General features: G+C 45.8%; 1 protein-coding gene across 5 annotated transcripts in view; it reads left to right on the forward strand.

The window, feature by feature from the left end:
- Positions 1 to 730: 730 nt before the first annotated feature.
- The window catches only part of G2E3 (G2/M-phase specific E3 ubiquitin protein ligase), a 56,835-nt gene continuing 42,952 nt past the window's right edge, over positions 731 to 14,613 (forward strand). For all 5 annotated transcript variants that reach the window (XM_073348915.1, XM_073348917.1, XM_073348918.1 and 2 more), the window contains exons 1-3: positions 731 to 853; positions 8,080 to 8,183; positions 10,120 to 10,182. In XM_073348915.1, the coding sequence (XP_073205016.1) occupies positions 10,146 to 10,182 (37 nt within the window). In that variant the 5' untranslated portion in view covers positions 731 to 853; positions 8,080 to 8,183; positions 10,120 to 10,145. The remainder of the gene's footprint in view (positions 854 to 8,079; positions 8,184 to 10,119; positions 10,183 to 14,613) is intronic.

The raw sequence follows: 14,613 nt of genomic DNA on the forward strand, positions 1-14,613 counted from the left end.
CTCCCGGTCCCCGTGGGTGGCAGGGCCCCTGTGAGATCCTGGCCACCGTGGGCGGCGGGAGTGCTCCGCAGCTCCCGGCTGCCGTGGGAGCCCCGGAGCATGGAGCTGCTGTGGGCAGCTGGGGTGCCCTGGAGCTCCGAGCCACTGCGGGCGGTGGGGGAACCCTGCAGCTCTGAGCTAGGCTCCGGTGGGGTGGGGAGCCTGTAGCTCCCTGTTTTGTCATGCACATTTTTAGTAAAAGTCCCAGATACGCCATGGGCTTCCGTGAATTTGTCTTTATTGCCCGTGACCTGTCCGTGACTTTTACTAAAAATATGTGCGACAAAATCTTAGCCTTGGTGATGACCAATGTGAGCTCTGCAGTTTGCACACGGGCAGTCCCATCAGTACCGGTTGGGGCTGTGCACTTATCCAAGGAGGATGTAGGTAACTCCCAGCCCCAGGCCAGTCCCACGCCTGGGCCAGGGGAGCGGTGGTACAGGGCGCTCCGCAGCTCACTACACCCTGCCTCTGCTGGGGTTCCGTAGGCCATGCCTCGCCCCTCGCCCCCCCAGCGCCGGCTCTGCCTCCAGGGCCGCAGCCCGACACGCCCCCGCGCCAGGCTCCTCGGAATCTGCCTCGAGGGAGCGCGCGCCACAGCGCTCAGCTGCTAGGCAGCAACAGCCGAGCGCCGATCACCAGCCAAGCGCAAATAGCCGACGGCCGAGACAGCCTGCCAGGTTTGGGGCGGGCTTTGGCGCCTCGCTTCCGGGACGCCAGCGGATGTTGGGGTTTGAATCGGGTGTCGGTTATGACACTGCTGAGCCTTCGCCGTGAGGCTCGGAGCTGGCGATGCTGCTTGCGGAGCTGCCGTGTGAGTAACGGGCCCTCTTCCCCTGCGCTGCGTGTCCCGCAGGCTGGTGCCAACGAGAACAGGGTTCCCGCTGGGCCTGCCCTGACCCCCCGCTTCACGCCGGGACCCCCCCCCCCCCCCCCGCCTTCCGTCTGCAGCCCCGGGGCGCGCTCCCTCCGGCCCCTTCTCCTCTGACCCTGTCCCCGGGGTGCGGGGGCAGCTCTCCTTCCGGGACCCCTCTTCCTCCGATTTTATCGCGGGGTGCGGCTTTGCCTCCGACACCTCCCCCCTTTTCCGACTCTATTCCGGGGGGGTTGCCCCATCGACCTCGTGTTCTCCGGCCCATGGCACTCCCACCCGTACGCTGATACAGATCAAGATCTTCCTCGTCTCATGGGCTGGGGAGGGGGTTTAACGTGCAGAATAGGACCCCAGCCCCCTCTCCTGTCTCAATAGGGAACACGGGGCAGAAGAGACAACCAAATCCCGTCCCCAGAAGGGAGAAGTCCAACATTCTCCTCCCCAGAGGCAGAACGGAGCCCCTCAGAGAGAGAGAGAGAGAGATTGTAAAGGCATAATGCACCCCCAGTGGAAGTAATTCCCCCTTTTCCCTGTGTAAGCTAACTGAAGCATCTCTGAGAGGACTGAACCGTGCAGGGAATATGCTGTATGGAGTAAAGATTTTATTTTATGTTAAACTTTTAAAAGATGCTCTTTAGGCTCAAGCATCTTAAGGTCTGTTAGCTTGGACTGAATGATGTCGGAGGAGCTCTTGTTAATCTTCAAAATGCTCCATGGACGTTTCTGCTGAAGTCTGAGTATCGTTTGCTGAACAAATAGCCCAGTGGCTTTCTTGCAGGACCTGTCATTATGTTGTCACACACCACAGTGTGAACCTAAGATCCTTTCATATTTAAATTAAGGGGGCACAGTGTGAACTGAAATAGCACCGGTGAAAGCCACATATAGCACTTTGTTGTTTGAACAGCATGGAAAGCATGCACCTGAAAGCATCTTCCCTTTGTTCATTTATTGACATTTCTTTTACTTTAAAATCATAAAGACGTCAGAAATTAAAGAACAAACTTTGCCAGTTTGCAAAAGATCAATTTAGCCTTATTTTGAATGAGTGTTTCCCCCCAAGAGTAGGTGCAGTAGGTGTCTTGAGCAGAAGCTGCTTTTAATACAGATATGATGTCACTTCAATAATACCCCTGCTTTTCACACAGCTGTAAGATGCTGGGGCGGGGGGGTGCAGAGCAGTTTGCGGGGCACAAAGTGGCCGTACTCTTCCAGTCTCTTCTTAGAAACTAAGGTTTACCCATTGGAATTGTCAACATGAGGTGCCACTCACAATAGGCTGTGCAAATATTGAAAATAAGGTTATATGGTGCTAGAATATGCCAGTGGGCTAAACTAGGCTCTTTGGGCTTGGCTCCTTCTTGATTCAGGCTGTGTCTACACTACACAGCTTTTAGCGATATGGCTGTGTTGCTACTGCCGTGCCGCTAAAAGTCGTGCAGTGTACTTGTTGTTTGTTGGCTCTCCTGCCATGTCTATGCCAGGGGTTCTCAACCTTTTTCTTTCTGAGGCCCCCCACAACATGCTATAAAAACTCCAGGGCCCAGTGAGGGAGGAGGGATTCTGGGGTGGGGGCATAGGTGTAGTTTGACTTCTATTTTGGGTAGGCAGGGGCCAGCGAGGCTTGAGCTAGCTCCGCACGGTAGGGTCTGGGGAGGGAGCACCACCTACACTCCCTGACTCACCTCAGTAGGCCACCCATCCTGTTGGGTTTGGGGCGGGGGGGCACAACAAAAATGATAACTCAAAGGGGGAGGGGCTTTGCTACCCTCTCCCTGAACGATTTTCAAACATTTTGAGCTAAGGGCTGTGTGCGGGGAGGGGAATAAGTCAGGGTGCACGCAGGGGTAGCTAGGGGCCATGTGCACACATGGGGTAGCTCAGGGTGCAGGGAGGTGTGTAGCTCAGGGTGCGGGGGGGGGGGGGGGTTCATAACTGTGTGTCCAGAGGGCTCCCCTGCAGTCCTTGTTCCCTGAGGGCTCTGCCAGCCATGAAGCCGGGTCCCCCACCCAGGCGGCTTTTATTGGCTGCGTGAGCAAATGGGGCTGGGACCTGAGGAGCAGTTTCAAACCTCTGCAACAGCAGGAAACAAGGGAACGCTGCGGCTGCCTGGTCCATGGCACCAGCCAGAGCAGCAACTGTCCCTCACTGCCTGGTTCTGGCTTCCCACCTCTGACATGGCCAGGGAGCGGGGAGAGGAGGTGGAGTGGGTGTGTGGAGCTTTCCCGGGACTGCCCTGCTCTTGCACTGTAGTTTTGGCGGGGCAGGGGGGGAGTGCAACACCCCCATGTCTCCCCCATCTATGCCCATGGGCTCAGGGCTTCTGCCCCTTGGGGAGCACCGGGGCTCTGGAATTCAGCCCCGCTGCTCCCAACTCGAGCCCCAGGGGGGGTGCTGAGGATTGGGCTCTGGGTTTTAGCCGTGGGGACCCGCAACCCCCCTGAGAGAGTTCTCGGACCCCCTGTTGAGAACCACTGACCTACACTACAGAGTTAGGTCGACATAAGCTGCCTTGCATCAACCTAACTCTGTAAGCATCTACACTAAAATATTGCTCCTGCCGATGTAACTCGCCCGCTATACTGACTTAACTCTATCTGCGCAAGAGGTATAATGCTTAGGGTGACGCAGTACTTTCATCAACTTTAGTGGCCTCCAGGAGGCATCCTGCTATGCCCCACTGTGACTGCTCTGGTCACAGTTTTGAACTTGGCTGCTGGGCGGCCAGGTATACGTGTACACGTCCCTCCACTTTTAAAGCCCTGTGAATTTTTGAAATTCCATTTCCTGTTCGCACTACCTGGGGAGCTGACTTAGTAACCCGCTCCATGCGGCAAACGTGCTCCTGCCTGGAGTACACAGGATGTGGTGGATTCTCCTGGGTCTGTGGGGAGAAGAGGCTGTGCAGGCACAGCTCCATTCCAGCTGAAGAAATGTCAATATCTATGAGAAGATTGCTCAGGGCATGGGGGAGAAGGGCTACAAGAGGGTCCCTCAACGATGCTATGAGAGAGCCAAGGAACTGCGACAGGCGTACCAGAAGGCAAGGGAGTCTAACAGTTGCACTGGTGCAGAGCCACTTTTACAGAGAGCTGCGTGCCATCCTCGGCAGAGACCCCTCCACCACCCCAAGGGCCCGGGGGATACTTCGAGGGAGTTGGAGTCACAGGCCTCCGGAATGAACAGTGAGGAGGAGGAGTATGGGGAACAGGCCATCGGGGGATCCAGTGACGCAGTTGAGCCAGTCCCTAGAGTCCAGCATAGGCAAGCCTGATGCAGGGGAAGGAACCTCTGGTAAGTATGTAGTTTGCTTTGATATTGCAGGAACACATCTATTTATTCATTTACTCTTTTTTTTAATCATGCTAGAAGAGACAGCAATTCTACCTCTATTGGTTATTTCACTATCTGCTTCTCATTTCCCTGTACAGTTAGGCAGAGGGCGCCCTGCAGAACAGTTTCTTTATGTGCACTTGGATGTCCCGTGAATCCTACATAGAAATCTCAAGAAAACTTGCTTGGAGGTAGTCTGCAATCCCCTGCTAAAGGTTTCTAGGGAGGGCTGTCTTATTTCTTCTGTGGCAGGACACTTTCCAACACCACTCAGGAATTAATTCAGCAGGCACCATTGCAGCACACAGGCTAGCAGCATAGGAACCCTGATTTGCAGTCACACACATGTAGGAACTATTCCCTTTCAGCCTCCGTTACCCTCAGGAGTGAGATATCAGCAAAAATCCCCACTGCCTATGGAAAATCATGCTAATGTTCAGTTGCCCTATCTGCATATATTCATACCCCAGAGCTAGCCCCCCAATCCCATTGTCCCAACTCATCCCCGAGCTGTACTCACCATGGCTGGGACTGCTGTCGTGCTCTATGAATCCCAAGAAGAAGTAAGAATGTAGTGCTTGTAATTTGTGTGGATCAGGAGGAGTAAGTTCGGTATACCAAGTTTCCATTTATCTTGTGAATATAGTCAACACACAGAGGTACTATTGTATCTTTTGCAGCTTGAAATGTGGCCTTGAGGGGCTCTCCATCCACACCAGCGGAGCAGCTCAGCCAGATAAGAAGAAGGAAGAGGAAGCGTGATGACATGTTTCAAGAGATCCTGCAGGCCTCTGTTGCTTTGCCTATCAAGGACAGGGCTTAAAGGATCACCCTCGCAGACAGACTGGACGGGGATAAAGAGGAGATGAGAAAAGCACAGGAAAAGGAGAGAGATGTGCAACAGGAGATGCTAGTGCTTCTCAAGCAGCAAACAGACATGCTGGTGACTCTTGTTGACCTTCAGGTTCAACAGACCTGTTCTTGCCTCTCTGCAGCCCATGGACAACTGCATCCCACATCTCCCTACACCCCACCCTCCCCAAATTCTATGTGGCGCCTGGGGCTGCTGCAGGACCCCTCCCACTTCACCCTTGGGGAGAGTACAGACAATCACAGCCATGCATATGCTGACGTCTGAGAGAGATGGTTGGTGTATGTGTTTGTGAAATGAAAATGGCCGTTATTTCCCTTCAAAGGTTCCTTTTCCCTGTGTTTATAAAGTTTCATTAAATTATATGTCTGTCTGGGTTTGCAATAAAAGTCTATTTGTAGAAATTTAATTAATCTTTATTCACAACATATGCTGGCTGGGGCTGACATTCACAGATAATACAGCATTGCAGATGCCTCTATTGATATTACTACATACACTGCACTCATTATAAGGTTCACACTGGGGTGCAAAAAACCAAAGCCAGGCAGAGCACACTACAGCAATGCACATTCTGCACTACTAAAATGGTCTTTCAAAGCCTCCCTGAGCCATATAGCTCCATGTTGAGCTCTTCTTATAGCCCTAGTATCTGCCTGCTCAGAATCAGCAGACAGCTTTTCCACCTCCCCCCTGGCAGAAACTTTTCCCCTTAGCTTCACAAATATTATGAAGCACACAGCAGGCAGCTATAACCTTTGCGATATTTTGTTTTCACGGAGATCTAATCTCATAAGTAGACAGCACCACTGGCCTTTCAGATGGCCAAAGGCACATTAAAATGTCATTCTGCACCTGTAGAGCCTTTAGTTGAAGCGTTCCTTGCTGCTGTTGAGGTGGCTGATGTATGGCTTCATGAGCCATGTGAGTAACGGGGTAGACTGAGTCTCCAAGGATCACTACTGGCATTTCAACATCCTCAATGGTTATATTCTGGTTTGGAAAGTCCCTGCTTGCAGCCTTCTGTAGAAGCCTGTGTTCTTAAAGATGTGTGCATCATGCACCCTCCCTGACCATCCCACACTGATGTCAATAAAATGCCCCCAGTGATCCAACAGAGCGTGCAATACCATAGAAAAGTAGCCGTTTCTGTTGATGTACTCTGTGGCAAGATGGTCTAGAGCCAAAATAGGGATATGTGTGCCATCTGTTGCCCCACTGCAGTTCGGAAACCCCACTGCTGCAAAACCATCCACTATGTCCTGCACATTGCCCAGATTCATAGTCCTTCGTAGTAGGATGCAATTAATGGCCTTGCACACTTGCATCATAGTAGCCTTCATGGTGGATTTCCCAACTCAAAATTGATTCCCGACTGATTGATACCAATCTGGCATTGCAAGCTTCCACACAGCGATTGCCACTGACTTCTCCACTGTCAGGCTGCTCTCAGTTCGGTGTCACTGCCAGAGGACTGGGGTGAGCTCTGCACGCACTTCAGGAATGTGGCATTGCACATTCAAAATTTTACAGCCACTGCTCATCATCCCATACCTGCATAATGATTTGATCCCACCAGTCCCGGGCCCAGAACTGGTGCTCCTCCATCTGCAGCTGCTCTGTGAATGCCAACAATAACTTGAGTTGTTTCTATATCCCACAGCAAGCTAGCCTCCAAGAAATTGTCATGTTGCCTGTGACTCCGTGTGCGGGATCAGGCGCGTTGTATGCTCAATGCTCATCACAGTAGTGCAGAGCTGTTCAGGATCCATGCTTTTCACAGAGATGGCTGACGTGGGTTTGCAGGGCTTTTGAAAAGAGGCCAAAACTTTATGGGATGCAGATAAAATTATGAGCTGGAGAAAACTGCATCATGTGATGTTGAAACCATGTTCCCAGGCACCCCTGTGTGACTTGTTTGCTTCCATGAGACATCAGAAACCTTTCCCAAAACACCCTGCATTAGATGATGGCGAGTTGCACAGTGTGATAGCTACCCACAGTGGACTGCTCTGCATCAGTGCAAGCGCTGCTAGTGAGGACACACTGCTGACACAAGTTTAGGGTGGCCATGCAAAAGCAACTTACATAAACGTACATCTGTCGCAGTTATTAACTTCTGTCAACTTAGTTTTGTAATGTGGGCTTGCCCTTTATTTTGAAACTGATAGCTTAGATTCTGGAGAACGATGTAGTAGAGTTAGAGAGATGCCATATGGATTGTTTCTGAGGTTTGGTATACACTAATTGTAAATAGACATGACACTAAAATATTGTCTAGGCCAGTAGCACAAAAACAAGTTAAATCACTTATTATGGACTAACTTGCCTAGCATTTCCTTAGGTTTACTCTGTTTTTCCCCCCAAGTAAACATAGTCCAATTGCAAGGTATTGTAAACAAATTTCATTTTTAAAACAACTTTTGTTTCTGTATTAAATGTACTACAGTCCTTCGGAGTCATCTTACCTATTGCCTGCAAGTCCCCATTTCTTATACACTTCAGCTGTTGACTAAATACTTGATTTCAAAATTAGTGGCAGACTTGAGGAAACAATAATTCAGGCAAAATAGTTGACTATTGTCTCACTTTTGTACCCAGTGAGCAATGATTTAGCCCGAATCCTGCAACTGGATCCATGCAGGACAACCTTTGCATTTGTATGGAACCTCGCTGGAGTTGGGGGTTTTGTGCGCAAGCAAAGTTTTGCTCTCACAGATCCTTAATTTGTGAATTAAAAACTCCAGGGCACACCACACTGAGATAAGAGAGCAACGCACTGCTTTTAGTAACAGTTCCTCTTTCTTCTCCCCAAAACCCAAAAGAGAGAATGAAATGTTAGGTTCTGACATTTGTGCTTCTCATTGCCAACCAAACCTAAGTTCCCCCTATCTATCAGGATTTTTCACCATTTAATTAAGCCATAGGGTACTGATGTCTTGGATCCTCTTTGCCTATACAGATGGTCCCTCTGTTCGAGTGCCCTAAAAGACTGAAGACCTTGAGGGTGCCAGTGGCCATTGCTGAGTGAGGAAAAAAACATCTTTCACGGGGAGTTCCAAAGAGGTAAGATACTGTTTTAAACTCTGTTCTTGACTCCCTCACTAAAGAAGGGTGGAAAAATAACTTCTTTGTAGCTTATCAGATTCAGTTAAATTGGCAGAAATGGCATTAAGTGACCATCTTGATTAGCTGATTTGTTTGGCAGTGTAAGGGCATAATAAATGTGATCTACATTATGTAGGTATATAACCTGAAGTTAAAATTGTCCAAAAGTATTAAAACAAAATGAGATTGAATAAAAAGGTTGATGCATTAAATTGTATAACTAGTGATTTCAGATTATTCCAATCACAAGCCTTCACTTCTATAGATATTCCTGCACCAGCAGATGGATTACATGACCCAATAGGTCTCTTCTATGTCTGTCTTCTGATTCCTAGAAATGTTACAGTTTTCTTCCCATGTGCATTGCCAGCAGCTCCTTGAAGAGTGGCTATAGTTTTAAGATTTGTTGCATGTTTCTTGTTTAGTCAAGCAGTGTTTCCCATATTTTTGGAAGCTGAGCCCTTAGTAAGGAAGATGAAGTCAACTACCTTTAGCCCTACTGTGGTGTTAAATGTGAACAGGTCTATCCAGAATAATCGGTCACTCTCTGTAGATCTTCATAATATGATATTCCTCAACTTTGTCACATGTTTTAATCATTTAAATGATTGGGATAGTTCATACCTTAAATCTAATCTACACTGTCTGCAACTTCAGGGAAACACCACTGCATCAGTTATACTTGGATCAAGTTTTCTGCATAAGCATAATAGCTAAAAGTTCTGGAGAACAATTAACAAAATGGATCAGATTTCTTCCTGGTGTAACTCCACTAAAGTCCAGTGAATTATATCAGGGAAAAGTGTGGCCCACTGTGTCGTGGGGTATTTTTTTGCAGAAACTGAAATCTTGTCAGTTGATTGAGAACAAATTTGCATTTAAATAAATGCATAGTTTACTAATTTGATAGGCAAACTGCAAGTTCTTTGCCAGTGTATTTGCAAAAGCATCTTTTGGAAAGTGGACATAAAATTTGTTGTTCATGATTTGGTTCCCAAATGCTGCGGAAGTCAGAGGCAAATTGCATTAATGAAAGGCTTATTGTTAGAGCACTACCAAATTCACAGTCTATTTTCATAAATGTAATGGTCATAGCATTTTAAAAATCTTGAATTTCATGGTTTCAGATATTTAAATCTTAAATTTCTTGGTGTTGTAACAAAGCATGAATATGTATTTGAAAATGGCAAAATACAAACTTGTAAAGCTTATGATGACCCCTCCCCCCACCGCCAAAAAGTGACAACCTCCGGCCCCCACATTCCATGCCACACTTACTTCTATGCTGCTGCTGGTGGTGGCACTGGCTTCAGAGCTGGGTGCTCAGCCAGCTGCCACCTCCCTCGGGCCATCCAATTCTGAAGGAAGTGCCACTGCCATCAGCAGCGCAGAAGTAAGGGTGGCAATACCATACCATGTCACCCTGACTTCTGTGCTGCTGCTGGCGGTGCTACCTTCAGAGCTGGGTGCCTGGCCAGCAGCCGCCGCTCTCTGACTGCCCAGCTCTGAAGGCAACACAGAAGTAAGGTTGGCAATACTGCAACCCCCCTGTAATAACCTTGCGACTCCCTTTTGAGTTGGGATCCCCAGTTTGAGAAACGCTGTATAGTATAGCATAAAAGTACAGAAAAGATCAGATTTCAAAGGGGAGATCAGATTTCACCTTTTCAGCCTTTATTCTTTTCAACTTTTACCTTTCAGAGTGAAAGCTGAATTTTAATTTGTTAGGACTTTGAGGCCATCTGGGAAGCATTGTAAAAGGAAAAATGTAGAAGTAGGTTACTTAGTCTTTTAAGACTAGAGTTTAAAAGAAAATTGAATTAAATACAGTAAAATGCAGCATACCATCCTCAACAAACTGAATACTTTTGACATCTTGTTTTAATTTCCATAGTAAACAGCTAGAAGAAAGGTACTAGAATGAATGAAAATACCCTCTGCCGCTTCCAAAGCCCAGGTAAGTAAGGCTATTTAAATGATTTAGCACAGTGGCTCTCAACCTTTCCAGACTACTGTACCAATTTCAGTGGTCTGATTTGTCTTGCGTACCCCCAAGTTTCACCTCACTAAAAAACTACGTGCTTACAAAATCAAACATAAAAATACAAAAGTGTCACAGCTCACTATTACTGAATAATTTCTTACTTTCTCATTTTTACCATGTAAATATAAAATAAATCAATTGGAATAGAAATACTGTACTTACATTTCTATGTATAGTATATAGAACAGTATAAACAAGTCATTCCCTGTATGAAATTTTGGTTTGTACTGACTTTACTAGTGCTTTTTATGTAGCCTGTTGCAAAACTAGGCAAACATCTAGATGAGTTGATGTATGCCCTGGATAGGGTGACCAGATATCCCGATTTTATAGGGACAGTCCCGATTTTTGAGTCTTTTTCTTATACAGGCTCCTATTACTCCCCATCCCCGTCCCAATTTTTCACTTGCTGTCTGGTAACCCTCCCCTGGAAGACCTCTGCGTACCCCCCAGGGGTACATGTATCCCTGATTGAGAGAGACTGATTTAGCTAACTTACTGTATTTAAATGTTTACAGAACTTGTAGATGCTGCAATACAAAGGCAATAATTTTAATGTAGGATTTCAATTTCAATTCAACAGTATGGCTCCAGCATGTGGCTTGGTAATGCAATGGTTTAAAAGAATGGGTGAAATTTCAATAGTAAAATTGTGTGTTGAAACATGATTCACTTCAGGGTGAGTTCAAGGTGGCATGATATTCTTGATGACTGATTTTCCTAATTTTGTTAAAGGCTTCCCGTAATTATGTTTATGCTTAAAACATATTTTGATCGTTTTTTAAAGCAAATAAATGCTTTAAAAAAATCACTTTGGAAGTGCAACTGCTGGGTTAAACTTAGCTGTGTGTGAGACATATCTATTAAGTTGAGACTTCACTTTTCTGAAAATAGAAGAGTTTAAAATAGCACTGTTTTCTTTCTCTGTTGTGACTGTTAACCATATTCATTTAATGCTAATGGTACCTTTAGATTAATGGAAGTATCAGTAAATTGAAGAAAAACTTTAATTTATTTCTACTGCGGGTCAAAATTAAGATATCTGAAATTAATTTATCTGTTTCTAGCTTTTAGTTTTTGTTCATTTTCTGAATTTCTTGGTAACCTTAATAGTTTGTTTTTGTGTTTTAAATTTGTTAAATCCAAGGTGTTCTCGAATTTGCTAATGGATCTGTTTTGAAACACTATTGTACATTGTACGGGCATTTCTAATATGTGACTTAATGCAGTCAATGGAACCCCTTCACTGAATCATGTATTGCCAAATGGTTGCCACACATACATATGAAAAAGCAATGGACTAAAAAGTAGTAACACAGTTCTTCAAGTTACTGCACAGGCGGATCCCATTTCTGGTGTCCATGTGCCCAATCACAGGTGAAAATGTTTCATACTCTACCATTGCCAATAGGGGTCACACATATGCCCTTTGTGACTTGTGTCCCCTTCCCCCAGGGCTTAAAGGGTACAGCAACCACCACTAAGTTCCTTCTTCCCATGAGGCAAAGTCAGAACAACATACTGTCCCTTTGTAGTAATCTTGTTACTTAATAATTTGTTTATGCTTAGTAGCTAATTTACTTGTTACTGTTTCAATTAGCATGTTCTTAGTAGGTTTAAAAAAAAAAAAAGGCAGCAGCTTATGGCAGAGCCAAGGCTTCAAGCCGTGTCCTCTTGTGGGGAGATCGCAATAGATGCCTTTACTGTCTGGGTGAGGAATCTGTCATGGCTAAGTGTGAAGTTTGCAAGTCCTTCAAGAAGTGCGCACACTAGGAGTGGTAGTCCAAACTGAAGCTTTATCTTAGGGAAAGGTCCATGAGAGTTATGTCTGACTCAGCACAGACCTGATATAGAGGCTTCTGTTTTCCCAGCTCATCTCTCCAAGGCTTCTGTCACCAGAAACGTGACACCTAATTCAGGAGCAATTTAAAAAGATTCGGGTCCATTGGAGTAGTCAGAGACCCTTATTGTTCGAGGACTGAGTGCCCCGGACAGTCTTCTGCAATGCTTTCCTTGTCAGCACTGGCAGCTTTGATCAAAGCCTGCTGTGCACCAATTGTTTTAACTGCAGAGGAAGCTTCAAAGCAGAGGGACATCTATAGCATCCTCCTTGCAGGGACCTTTTATAACTAAATTTGCAGCTCCAAAAGCTTCTTTTGTGTCTTCACTAGACCTTAGGGTCACTCCAGCACCTGAGTCACCAGTCCTGGTGCTTTTCCTGATCTCAATACCAGACAGAGCCCCTCCTCAAAAAGAAAACTAGGGTGCCTCTAATGAAAATATCTTTGAACCAGTATGTCAATACAATCAAGGATTTAACACCCACTCAAATCCTTCAGTCTCCTGTCATGGCTTCTCATTCCTCTATAGACTCTAGCAGGAGTCCTCCCTCAAAGAGAAAGTCACACGGACAGAAAGAAAATAAGTTTAGGGTGGCATATGGACAAGAGCCTCCTAATAGACCTAAAGATGCCTGTTAGTTTGTTTTCAATTGTATGCAAGGTCTTAGAACAAATTTTGAAAGAGAAAATAGTTGAGGACACAGAGGCAAACAGTAATTGGGTTAAAATACAACATGGTTTTACAAAAGGAAGATGGTGCCAATCTTTGAGAAGATAACTGATTTTTTTTATTTATTTTTTTTATACCAAGGGAATGCAGTACATCTAATCTACCTGGATTTCAAGAAGGCTATTGATACAGTTCCACATGGGAAATTATTAGTTAAATTGTAAAAGATAGGGATTAATATGAGAATTGAAAGGTGGGTAAGAAAATTGTTAAAGGGGAGACTACAAGGGGTCATACTGAAAGGTGAACTGTCAGGCTGGAGGGAGGTTACTAGTGGAGTTTCTCAGGGATGGTCAATCTTATTTAACATTTTTATTAATGACCATGGCACAAAAAGTGGGAGTGTGCTAATAAAATTTGTGGATGACACGAAGTTGGGAGGTATTGCCAATACAGAGGAGGACCGGAATATCATGCAAGAAGATCTGGAGGACCTTGAAAACTGGAGTAATAGAAATGGGATGAATTTAATAGTGCAAAGTGCAGGGTCATGCACTTAAGGACTAACAACAAGAATTTTTGCTACAAGCTGGGGACTTACAGTTGGAAGTGACAGAGGAAGAGAAATATCTGGGTGTTTTGGTTGATCACAGGATGACTATGAGCCACTAATATGATGCAGCTGTGAGAGAGGCTAATGCAGTCTTAGGATGCATCAGATGAGATATTTCCTGTAAAGACAGGGAAGTGTTAGTACCATTATATAAGGCACTGGGTGAGACCTCATATGGAATACTGTGCAATTCTGTTGTCCCATGTTTAGGAAAGATGAATTCAGACTGGAACAGATGCAGAGAAGGGCTTCTACGATGATCTGAGAAATGGAAAACCTACCTTATGAGAGGAGACTCAAAGACTTGTTTTGTTTAGCCTAACCAAAAGAAGGCTGACAGGAGATATGACTGCTCTCTGTAAATATATCAGAGGGATAAATACCAGGGAGGGAGAGGAGTTATTTAAGTTAAGCGCCAATGTGGACACAAGGACAAATGGATATAAACTGGCCATCAACAATTTTAGGCTTGAAATTAGGTGAAGGATTCTAACCATTAGAGGAGTGAAGTTCTGGAACTGCCTTCCAAGGGAGCAGAGGGGGCAAAAAATCTAACTGCCTTCAAGACTGAGCTTGATGAAATTGATAAGTTTATGGAGGGGATGGTATGATGGGACTCCTTACAAGCATGTAGCCACTAGCAGCAACTATCTCCAATGGTTGTTGATGGGACACTAGATGAGGAGGGCTGAGTTACTACAGAGAATTCTTTCCCAGGTGTCTGGCTGGTGGGTCTTGACCACATGCTCAGAACCCAACTGATCACTATTTTGGGGGTCAGGAAGGAATTTTCTCCCAGGTCAGATTGCCAGAGACTCTGCGGGGTGGGGGGTTTGCCTTCCTCTGCAGCATGGGGCACAGGTCACTTGCAGGTTTAAACTAGTGTAAATTGTGGATTCTCTGTAACTTGAAGTCTTTAAATCATGAATTGAGGACTTCAGTAACTCAGCCAGACATAGTGGGTCTATTACAGGAGTGGGTGAGTAAGGTTTTGTGGCCTGCAATGTACAGGAGATCTGACTAGATTATCATGATGTTCCCTTCTGATTTTAAAGTCTATGAGATGCTAATTCTCACTATGCACCTTGGTTCCCTCTGAAAGGGCCACAATGTCCCTTTCCCAGGTGGCCATATTGGTTCTTATGCCCTCGATATCCGCAATTTCAGGAACAATATTCCTACAATAGACAATCACCTGCTGAAAACTCTTATAAGTCTGA

Source organism: Lepidochelys kempii, chromosome 6 (assembly GCF_965140285.1).
Source record: "Lepidochelys kempii isolate rLepKem1 chromosome 6, rLepKem1.hap1, whole genome shotgun sequence".
Taxonomy (NCBI): Eukaryota; Metazoa; Chordata; order Testudines; family Cheloniidae; genus Lepidochelys; species Lepidochelys kempii.